The following is a 12,020-nucleotide window of genomic DNA, read 5'->3' on the forward strand; positions in this document are numbered from 1 at the left end:
TTGAACATTTATTACGATTTACTAGATAGTTCCGGGGGAAAGTTCCGTGAACTATTCCTGGGAAAAGTACTTGGTGTGAAAGCGCCTCTTGTATTGCCTTTCAATGACACGGGTACATTTGAAGGAGGTCGCTTATCATTTCAATGTTATTGCACAGATGATTGTATGTTTTTCTTTATATAGACATAAAAACAAACTCTTCCAAGACCCGGCTTCGTCTTGTTTCTTCAAATACAAGATGAATGCATGATACCTCTACTATGTATGGTTTAACAAATATTTGTAATGGATTCAGCAGAGTTTCAGTTGATATTAAATAGTTCAGTATAAACCATGGTTTCATTAAGGCTGTTTTTGTTATGTTTTTGGTATTGCATTTGTTCCTCATGGACTCAATGTCAAATGTTTCTCTTCTCCTTGTTTGTCTTTCTAGGAAAGAACAGATAGCAGATCAGAGAGAGTATAAGAAGAAAAAAGCCCAGAAAAAGGTTCTGAGGATGAAGGAATTGGAGACAGAGAGGGAGGAACAAAAGTCAAAGTGGCAGAATTTCAACAACAAAGCCTACTCAAAGAACAAGAAAGGACAGGTTTGTTTTTTTCTTCGTCAGATATCTTTATTTGAGTGCTGGGAAATCCATGGTGCACTGATAAAACACAGTGGGTGAGGTTGTAGTGTACCAGTCTCCTATCTTTTGCTTTCTAGCAAGACATTAAGAACTTTAGTTCAAACAATCAAAGAAGAGTAAAAGTGTACATTCATAAAGTTTCATAGATTTCTTTAAATAAATATTTATAATTAATACCACATTTTGTCCATCACTCTGCATTGCATACTGCACCGTTGTACAGTACTGGAGGGCTAGAAACTTGAAACTAATTTTAACACTGTCCATGAATGGCTGAGAGGATTGTAAATGTATATAGTAATAATGGACACTAAGCCATTTATATATTTAATAATTAACATTGTCAATTTTTGTTTTTTCTAGGTCAAGCGAAGCATATTTGCATCTCCAGAAAGCGTCTCTGGAAAGGTGGGAGTTGGAACATGTGGTATTGCAGACAAGCCAATGACACAGTACAGTGACACAGCAAAATATAATGTTAGACATCTAATGCCACAATGACCTGATATATTCTGTATATACTGATCCACTGTATACTTCCTGTATCAGTGCTTTCCATTGTGTTTATACAAGTCTCATTTCCCAGGTAAAGAAAGCTTTGAAAGGAATTGCTTGCACACCATGTTTGAAATATTGATGTAGTTTTCTTATATATTACAAAGTACAACAGAAAAATCCCAGATTTTCACAGCACTGGAACAAAGTCCCCTGTTGTGTAAGAACAGGAAGTGGTGTTTTAGATCAACCTTGTAGTTTGTTGTTTGTGTTCAGGTTCCACTGAGGCCAAATACCTGCTAAAACGAGAATAAATATACACCTGCAGATTTGTTTTGTTGTACATTTGAAGCTGTATTTTGAACACTGACCCATTGTGGGGTGGGGGTATACACTTCAATAATGATGTTGATTTGACATCTCTGAATTTACGTTTTTAATTTCTCTGTATATAACAGTCCAATAAACATTGTTTTGTTTTCAGTTTTTTTTAAATAACGGCTTCCACGTCATTTACCTCAATTTTAAAATGATATATTTATTGTGGCTCTGTCGGGTCCTGTAGGTGGCAGTAAAGACACGCACCATTATTAATGACATGGGAAGCATGTTGCAGCTGTTTATTCAACCACTCTTCCCATTTATGTCACGTGTTCTTTTTTGTTAGTTCAGGGGGCTTTATTGAGAGCATTTATTACAGACTTGTCTAATTGTATACGTGACTTATCTAATGATGATTTGAGCATTTATGGTAGGCTTACCAATAAAAGAAAAGACAACACAGATTTATGTCTGGGTGGTAGAGGTTTATTACGATTCCAGGGACAGTATTCAGGGTCTGTAACATCGTACTAGCAGGGGACCAGCAGCATGTTTTGCAAAAAGTCACCTTGGATGGCTGATTAAACACGGGAGAAAACATTCTGGGATGTGCTTTGACATATCCTTAACAACAGTCTTTTTCATAGTGCATTTGATAGTTTCCCAAACTGGTTGGGGAGGAAAAAGACCTGGAACAAGGAACTTTGTGCAATACCCATGTTAAGACACAATTTGGTGGTGATCTCCTTAGGACTTGGACCAAAACAAATGCAGATAAATGGTCATATTGAAATGCCTTATTTGGTTTCATGGATTCTAACAGGTCAGCAGTGCAATAGTATGTCAAATAGACATTGACTTATTAATGTGAAATCTCCAAATGTTAAGTATGTGATCGTTTTCTGCTAGAATACAAAAAAAGGAACGGTATTAAACATTGAAGTATGAACCAAAATTAGTGTCCTGTAGTGTTTGTAGTTCATGCTACAGATATTTGTAAAGACTTGTCAAACCAAAGCACATAACATGATTAGACAAGCTACATTCAATACACATGCCCCATAGCTTTTTTAAATCAATTACAATCATTTTTACTGCTGAATATTAAAACTGATACTACTGGAGTCAGTGAAAAACAAGCAAACTGCAATTTGGTGTTGGACGGACAGAGTGTGCTAATCACAGCCAACATTTAATATATGATGAAAATATATGCTTTAAGCCTTGTGCTTGGACAATTGTGGGATAGCTTATTTCTGTCTAAATACAAGAGAATTTGTGCAAAGTGTAAAAGAAGACAAAACCTTGAGCAATGCATTTAACCTTTAGCACTGCGTTTGCTTCTGTAGGGGTTAATCATTTACGTCATGTAATTTGGTAAACATAAAAAAAAAAAAAAAAGACATTAAACATTCAAGCAACACCAAGACTTAGCTAAAGTCAAATTTAAATATACCAAAAATAAATACTATAATCATACTATAATGTAAAAATAAATTAGAATAACAAAAGTGGACTACACCACCAGTTTGAATACGACTGCATTTCAGTCAAAAAAGGGGGACGCCACATGGATCAGTGGTGGTTGTGGCTCCTAAAGCAGAGGTTATAGTAGTGTTATAAACATTTTGGAATGCAGACATCGTAGCCCCTGCCACTGGCTTGTACACTGACAAGAAGTTCTGTCTGGATATATTATCCTTACAATAGGGGCAATGTTTTTACAAGGCAAATGGAGCAAATGTTCCCAATGGTGAACTTCTAGCTGGTATTGGGGTTTTAGTTTTTTTGCTGGTTTGAGAGGGTCATCTTGGCTAAAGGTAGAGCTTCCTCTTCAGTGGTGGACACTGGTACGGGTAATGGGTCGTGCAGGTATGGTTCATTTGAAGCTGGTAATTGGTTAAGGGACATTCAGGCGAGGGGCCAGTCTTAAACTAAGGATACTGTATTATAAGCTTACGAAATTACATTTGAGGCGATTGTGTTAAATGTTTCAGACAGATGTAGAAGAGCACCTCTAACAGGTATTTTGGAAGGAGACGTTTTCAGCGTTTAGACTGAGTTGACCTTAAGGCTGGTTCATTGGGTGTAGATGTTGGATTTGTCAGGTATAAGTGGGATTGAGACGGGTTGTTCTTCTGATGACAGCTAACCTAAACTGCAGAAAAGTGTGGAGCTTTTGGCTGGTACTTTGAAAGGTGAAAGCCATAAAAGACTGCAGCTGATGTGAACATATAGGCTGGTGCTTTAAGCAGAGAAAGCCAGTTTTAGACTGCAGGTGGAGTAGCCCTCGTCACTGGCCGTGCTCTGCCGGCTGCTGTGGTCATCCAGGTCGCTCGCCCCACTGGTGCTCACACTGTCCATTTCTCCATGGGAGAACTCAGTGCTTTCAACATCAACTTCAATTTCTTCTGCAGAAAAAAAAGAACAGATTAATTTTCTGAATCATGCAAGGACACATATTTGTAATTGAGTGAATATGGTGACAAACCATAATTATATTCTAAAGTAGGGATGCACAAACATTATATTTATGCCCATTAGGAGTCATATTGAGGTCAGGATTATTTATTTTTTGATTATTAATTGGTTTTAGTGCCAAAATATTTGTATTGCACTTTCACATTAAGATCACTGCCTTCCCTTCCATGTTGTTCTCCATTCCTGCAAATCCTCCAATACAAATTAAGGCTGCATTATTTAGAGAAAAACTAACATTATTACTTTCTCTGCAATATTCTTTGCTATATGGAAAAAATATATATTAGCCCTAAATATTTTAGGTTACAGTAGAGGCCATCGAATACACTTAACTGTCATATAAAATGCATATTTAAAATAGATGAATTGTGCTGTCCTAGATTACAAAGCTTGCCCCTGGGTAACCAATCTTAATCAGAAACTAACCTCTGTCAGACTCTGAGCGGTCAAAGTCCATGCGGGAGCCCAGGCTGTCTTTACGGACCCTCTCCCAGTCTCCATGAGGCTGAAGCTGGGAGAGTTGCCTCTGCAGGTGCCTCTGCTCCCTCTCCAAGTTCTCCAGCTGGTGCAAACTCCTCCGGTCTGTCTCTTCAAGTTTCTGAAGAAAAAGGAAAATGCAAAACAGTTAATGATTTCGTTTTGATGTAAAGGTAATCAGAACCAACCTGGCACATTTAGTGTTTACATTCATTACTTAGCAATTCAATCAAACCGTGATGGACGCACTTCTCTAGATGTTCCTTATAATTAATATACTATATGCATGAGAGGATGGTGAACTCGTCTCGGGTGCAGTGATGTGACGTTAATATTTAGTTGTAGCTACCATCAAATGTGACGCCCCCCTGTGCCTTCTAATGAAATATTTAACGCATAAGGACAGCACGTTGCTCGGTGGATTCTAGATGAGTAGATGGTGTGTCCATTGGATTCAAGTTAAATATGACGATAGAATCAGTGTGTTATTTAATAGCAATTCTAAATAAAGCCTGTATAAATGCCTCAAACGACAATCACAAATGGCACACTTAACTATGTGTGAAAAGTTAATATAAAACCAAAGCCCTGAAGGTGAACTTTGAACCTCAGTCATTTAATCATTTCATCCCAATCATCACATCTTATAATGTATTTCCGCTGCAGTAGCATATTAATAATTACTCAAATTATGTATGCAATATTTACTGCTGTAGGAAAAACATTTTTAAGGCCACTGTTCTGCTGATTATTCCAAAAAGAAGCAACAACATCCTGTATTAGGCCTTTTAATTGGTTAAGAGTGTGCCTTAGAGCTTTGTGGAGATTTCTCAACTTTGATACATTTAACAAAATAAGACATACTGTGTTATAGTTTTGCACAGTAACGTGCTGTATTGTATGAGTTTCCAGGCATGGTTAATTTTTCTACTTGATTCTCCAAAGGACTGTTGCATAAGGATTATATTTGCTTGAAGGCATAGCGTAAAAAGGATAGTACGTTTCCCACAACTTAACTTCCTTGTAAGAAAATGCTGTCTGCACCTTTTCTACCCTTTTACTGTCCTACACATCCTCTGGTTCCAAACATAAAACACAGCAGCTTTCAGGGACCACATTTCTTGGACTTCAAACAGGCAGGTCCAAAGTCAACAGTTGACAATATATAGTAGGTACTCAATCCATTTCCCCTGCTGTAATAAAATCACAGATTTTTGTGAGGATTGCATTCATATTGTAGCCCACAGTCATCCCTACTGTATCCCATTACTGGAGTCTGCCCAGACATAGCTTGAGAAAATCAGATTTTTCCCCAAAAATATCTGATCTGGCTTAGACTGCATCCACCAGGGGGTCAAAGTGTTGAGTCTTGGATGCTTTAATGCCACAGAATCATATTTGCAGTTCAGACATACTCCTAGGGCCACCTAGGGTGAGAGCTACTGTAAGAGACTAACATAGAATTTTGTTGTAAAAATAAAAACAGGATCAGTATATTGACTGGTCAGCCTTTTGTAAACCATCACTATGGATTAGATTGGGTCCCAGATAAAAATCGAATGGGTGCTAGGTCAAAGTCATCTTCTGTTGTACCTCTGATCTATATTTGCTGTCAATATGACATCAAACATTGTTTTACTCAAGGGAACAGCTAGATATCTCTTAATTCAATATATGTGAGTGAAAGGTGTGAGCGTAAAAATCTATTATGTTAGAATAGATGATGGCATTTTGAGTCACAAAAGAAAAAGCAAAGAAATAAATTGGCTCAATTCAATTTAGCTGCTTTAGTCTCTTGTTGAATTCAGCCTCAGGACTTTTAGGTTGCTACTCATACTTTCCCTAACTGGTATTACCAACCATTACCATGTGGGTGAAATAGTGGAAGCAGTATTTAAATATGTTTAAGTCATTACCTTTGAGCACAGAAATTGACAGAATGTAGCCCTTTATCCGATGATGGTAGCATGGGCACCTCACCTTGATGTGTACTTGGGCCTTGTTAAGCAGTCCTAGTGTGGTGTGCCGACTGCAGTCTGGCCCCAGAGGGATGAGGGACTTCAACCTCTCCAAACACAGGCGGAGATGTGCTCGTCTGTTGGGGGAGACAATCAAGACGGGTCATTTCTCTTAACAGACAGCGTGCATGGAGTAATATGCATTGTGAAGCAATTATGCAGACAGCGAGATGAATTTCCAGACTAATATATTATTTTCCTCTGCACTGATCCGGATTAAGTCAGATTATAATATATCCCTCTTATCCAATTTGATTAGTGTTGTAATGGTTGAGGCAAATCCCTATTGGATTGGATCGATTCTAATTATAATAACATTATACATCTGTCATGAGCAATGTAATAATCATGATATTCAAGCATTTGATTTATTTCTTTATCCATTTTTCTAGTTAGTTATCATACTCCTTTGTAAAACCGTATAGATCGGTCTGGCCCCAGATTGTAAAACTGCTGAGGTCAGCTCAATACTGATTCTGATCCACCAAGGCCTCTGGGCCTGTGGTCTGACCAAATGCAGTAACTGGCGGAGGACACTCGCTGTCCTTTCAGATAAGTGAGTAAAATGTAGGTCAAGTTATGATGTCATCTCTTCTCTCTGCATTGGCAACCATTTTGTTGTCTAAAATAGCCTGATATGAAATAAGCCTTGCATTTGAAGATGCCATTTTTCTAATAACTCAGTGCATCGCTCAAACCAAGATTCACACACACTTGGTGTGCTTTTGGAGATTACCTGGGATTGTAAGGATAAACGTGTTCTGACATTTATGTCTAGCTCAAGCAGAGGCTTCCTCATTCTGGGGCGATAGAAGCAAGCTACTGTTAGATTTGCGCATGAGACTCTCTCAGGAAGGAGCCTGTAAACAGACGGTTCCCATTTGCTGACTGGGGAAATGTCAGCTGCTGCTGCTGCATTACATCATCCTTTTATTTGCCATGCAAAATGATTTCTGCAATCATACACCAATGGTGATAAAGATGCCTTTCTTGTGAGTTCTATGGTGATAATAAGATGATTTATAGGCCTGCAGTGCATCTCGTTTGAAAATGGTATGCACCAAGATATGCAAAGCTGAAAGAATGTAGTACGCTTTTGGTTTATCAGCTTGAAGCTCCATTTTGAGGCAGCAGGCTCTTTAGATAGACTCCCTGTGAACATCCATTTGCTAAAGCAGTTAAAATGCTGAAGATATTTAAGTAAATGGTCATAGAAATCTTAAATGATTACCCACAGTGCCTACATTTCATATTCATTGTGCTCTTGTCCATGTTCCCTTAGAGTAATCTTGACCTCTCAAGTGAGTGTTTTAAACATGCATATAAATAATATTTTCACTGTAGTTTTACTCACCTATTTTTTTCCAGTTCATTGTGTGCTGACCTATTGAAATTATAAACATGTAAAAAAACTGTTAGACAAGTCCTAATGATGCAAAATACAACATATGTAAATCTATATTTAAAAACCTATCCCCAATAGTGATGTAAAATAATAGTGGAGTACATATTGCTATACACCATACTTATCATTTAATGTTAAAAAATAGCTTACTAATGACAATTCTGTACACACAGGACACATTGTAATAATTTGGAATATATTTATTTTGAGGGATATTTTTCAACACTTTAACTTACCTATTGTGTATATTGTCCAACTTCCTGTTCTTGAATTTACGCTGTTTCTGTTGATGTGCAGTCTCGGTGTCCGGGTATGTTGAAGCATAACCATGCTCACATTCTGGTGATGAAAAATAAACATTTTATTAAAATACATTTTACATATTTTTAACAAATGTGATAGAAGTAAAAGGCTTCACGATGGTTTAGACTTGAACACTTGATGCGACCTGAATTCTAAATTACATTTAAATATGTGGCAAAACATCCAAGGATTTACTTAAATAATTAAAACTCACAACCCTTCTTAAAAATGCTAATATCAATACAGCCACATGTCAAGACACATTTATATTCTAGTTTTCTTCCTGTTCTCAAAAATGCATACAGTTCCCTTGAACCCTCCTTCCCAGTAACATCCGACGTCAGACGTGAACCTGGCTGTGATTGGCTGTCTGCCGTGACTCTCGTGCTGGGAACATGTGTGCGGACCAATGACAACTTTACAATTTGTTCCATGTGGAAACCATGTGAACAACACATACAAGGAAGCAGCAGCTGCTCCTGTAAATGATAGGAGGTTCTTGAATTGGAAATGTTGAGGAAATAAACTCTAAATCGCTGGTTTTATATGAAATATGGACCTTGGATTCAATATTTAACTTTGATCCGATCGGCTATCTCAATGCATGGGATAAGCGTGAATTGAGCTGCAGTCGAACCGATATAAAAGATTAAATAGAGAATTACAAGTCTCATATAAAAATAAAACTAGAACAAAATATAGGCTAATAGGCTGCTTGAATTCACCTAAAATGTGCCCTTATGCAAGCCTTCAGATCTTTAATAATGAATGATCGTGCTTGTTCGATGAAGCCTCTGCAGATAACCAGTTTTAAAGGGAGCAGAAGATAATTTGGCTTAAGGCTTGCAATCAAATCAGTCTCTGGAGATGCAATTTCCTGAATTTATGTAGGCAATTTTCAACTTATTTTCGACTGTGGATATTTCGTGTATACGGTCGATTCCACTACAGTTTATCAGTAGCAGGTGAACTATCATTGGCTGCTGCCGGGCCAGCTCATCTGTCCGCTGCGCGTCTTTTGTCGCCTTCGCCTCTTTTGTTGTCTGCTCGGCGCATTACGTGTTAATATCCCCTGCTGCCCGTGTTTACTTACTTCCGTTGTTCTTCTCGACATTTTCTATGTAATTTGCTGCATCGAGCAGCACTTGCACGTTCTTCATGAAAGTGCCGATTTGGTCCATTGCGGAACATTTGGAGTATAAAACGTCGCTGAAAGAATAGTCGGACAATTCTCCAAAATCCTGCTGGTCCATGGACTCATCAGACTCCGACAGAACCTCTTCGAGTTTCAGCTCGCTGTGCTGTCGCATGTACTTTACCATTTTCACTTTAGGCTTTTTTTGTGGGGGGGACTTGGACAAAAAAGCAGCGCTGAATTGCTCTCCTTGTCCCGTCTGTGCTCTGAGCGGCGGACTGAAATGAAATAGGCTCGATGGAATTGCAGTCTTCAGCCTCAACCACTTGCCCTACTTGGTGGATAATCCCTCCCACTAACGCATTCACATTGCATTCATTGTTAACTGTGCCATAATACATCCTCATTATCAATACACTAGGAGAATAACAAATAACACACATAATGCCTGCTCTTCAACACTTCTTTATTTCATTTAACATCATCTGGATATGTTTTACAAATTTAAGCTGCTATCAATATGCACACTGTTTTGTCTGAATGTATGTGAGCATAGTTGTTTGAAAGTGAAAAGCATTTAGACCACATGGCCATATACAGTATGAGGATGTATCAGTATATGGATAGTATATCAAAGATAAATGGTTAGTCTATTAAATGCTACTTTAAGGCAATTTGCTTGCTCACTGTATCCCAAATGAAGGGGTGTTTTACCCATAGTGTGAATGCAATACATTAATAAAATGTATGAGGTAGTTTGAGGTTATTTGGACTTTGATAATCCCATTGTTTTCCCCTGTCTTTTTAGTAGAGTAGACCACTTTGTTTTCACATTTTATCAGGTTGGATTTGAATATATTCTTTCAATTCTACAACAATAAATGGCGATACAAGAAAGTAAACCAGTGAGATTATGGTTAATGTCAGACTAAGCAGGTGCGGATTCAGTGGACAACATAATTCATAGTTAAAGCGACCATACTTTACTGATCTTTTAAGTTACCTGTCCTTTGCAAAACGAACCATGACATTTGGTTTACTCCTAGCTTGATTTTCTACTCCTGCTGTCCCTTTTGACTTATTAAGAAGTCATTTCTTCCCCACACGCTGAGGGAAGGAGGAGGACAGAGTGGAAAGGGCCTGCCTTTACGAGGCTAGCCATGCGTGCAGGGCTGTGTTGTGCCTCTCAGACAATGGGTGCAGATGGCTGGCCCGCTGCAGATGTGGCCTGTAACGGACGCCTGTGAGAGAGCACACCCTCCCATGGAGTCTATTTCAGCTGCCTGGCAAGGCCTGACACTCACAGACAGTCCTGGTCTGAAACAGAAAGTCTGTAGTGAAAAAGCATGCTCAAATTCTGATTCAAAGGTGTTAGGACTGCATAAAAAAAAATCTAAATTTGATAGAAATCTCAATATAGAGACGTGCAATATACAAATCCCAGTAGGAGCAATATTTCCTAAATGCTAAATATGTGATAATTTCATTCTGAATTGAGTATTTTGGTAAACAGAGAAGTCTGGGTAATCTAAGAACAATCTTTTTTTTGGTAGAGATCCTCTTAAAAGTCATACCAGGAACATTTCAATATATTTTTCAATTATAATGTGAATAATGTTCCAAAACGGTTATTGCCTCTGATATTACAATACAAAATGTATTGCACTTGCAATATTAGTCAAAAATAAGCGCAATTCATTACTTTGTAATAATCATGAAGCCCTAAAAGACGTCTAAAACCAACAAATACAGGACTATTTTTGGAATACTTTCTCTTCTAGTATGCATTTTACTACTTTAAGTCTCTTGTTACTAGAGCATCTTTCCGAAATGCCAATACAACTGTAATATCCAATATCATCCTATCTTTTGCTGCCCATTTGCTCAAAGGGACAGAAAAAGATAGTGTGACATGGGCAGAGAGTTCAGCAGGGAAAAGCTCCTCTGTGCAGAGAGGATGTGTGCAGCTGACCGACTGTACGAGCTGCACGCTGATAGCGCCGGCATGGAAAACTGACCCACTGTAGGTTGGTGTAGAATGTGACCCCAACTGGAGTAATCTGAAAAGCCTGAGGATTACACCGGTGGCTCGGCTGTCACAGAGAAGGCAAAGTCACACGATGCTGCTGTGTGTGTGTGTTATGAAAGAATGTGCCAAACAGCAGGGAATAGTAAGCATTTGGGATTTTGTTGAAATGGAATATATATTTTTCATCAGGTGCTATCTATCCTGCTGATGCTCTCCTCTCACGTGCTGGTGGTCTACAAGATGAGCTCAGATTAAGCATTGTGCTGCAGCCGTCCCCTGTTGTTTGGAAACAATGGGTGCACTTTGCCCTGAGGTCACAGCAGAAGGACACTCCGGCAGGCCAGACGTGTGTCAGCTGCTCCTTAGCACTGTCAGGAGCTCAGCGCTAAGCTTTGTTATCGCCACATTTAAAGGGATTGTTCAGATAACAAGTTTGGTGCCGGACAGTAGTCATGCATTTTAGATAATAGGAAAGAGAGAAACAAAGGTTATTTTTAAAAGCCTGTCTGTCATTCCCATGATTAGAGGAAACTAAATTAACTCATTCCATCCAGCAATGTATTCCTTTTAACCGTCAATCTTTATGTTCAGCATAAGTAGCTATGTTTTACTTCAAAATCAAATGTTTTGTTTTTTTATTTATTTGGTCATGTTCAAATAAACCTAATACTTTTTTTTTATCTCATCTTCTCGTAGTAATCTCTAAGGGGAGGTGTGTAGTCAGGGTGGT

The 12,020-nt window shown here is 38.3% G+C and overlaps 1 protein-coding gene and 1 long non-coding RNA gene across 2 annotated transcripts; one reads left to right on the forward strand and one right to left on the reverse strand.

Moving 5' to 3' along the window:
* Positions 1-434: 434 nt before the first annotated feature.
* Positions 435-1,612, forward strand: LOC104956648 (uncharacterized). The gene is made up of 2 exons (XR_799575.1): positions 435-587; positions 990-1,612. It is a non-coding gene; the product is annotated as an uncharacterized lncRNA (long non-coding RNA).
* Position 1,613: 1 nt separating this feature from the next.
* Positions 1,614-9,594, reverse strand: LOC104956649 (max-interacting protein 1). The gene is made up of 6 exons (XM_010784166.1): positions 9,220-9,594; positions 8,060-8,162; positions 7,773-7,802; positions 6,381-6,495; positions 4,350-4,521; positions 1,614-3,853 (listed from the first exon to the last, which is right to left on the reverse strand). Exons 1-6 carry the CDS (start codon positions 9,446-9,448, stop codon positions 3,690-3,692), a joined length of 813 nt encoding a protein of 270 aa, XP_010782468.1. The 5' UTR covers positions 9,449-9,594; the 3' UTR covers positions 1,614-3,689.
* Positions 9,595-12,020: the final 2,426 nt, after the last annotated feature.

The sequence above is a fragment of the Notothenia coriiceps genome, unplaced genomic scaffold, assembly GCF_000735185.1.
Source record: "Notothenia coriiceps isolate Sejong01 unplaced genomic scaffold, NC01 NC01_scaffold00026225, whole genome shotgun sequence".
In the NCBI taxonomy this organism is placed as follows: domain Eukaryota; kingdom Metazoa; phylum Chordata; class Actinopteri; order Perciformes; family Nototheniidae; genus Notothenia; species Notothenia coriiceps.

Coding starts and splice junctions, on each gene's coding strand:
- LOC104956649 (XM_010784166.1), bottom strand. CDS start 9,448: ATGGTAAAGTACATGCGACAGCACAGCGAGCTGAAACTCGAAGAGGTT. Junction 7,803..8,059: donor TTGGACAATATACACAATAG/GTAAGTTAAAGT, acceptor TAATTTCAATAG/GTCAGCACACAATGAACTGG. Junction 4,522..6,380: donor AGGCCCAAGTACACATCAAG/GTGAGGTGCCCA, acceptor CTTTTTCTTCAG/AAACTTGAAGAGACAGACCG.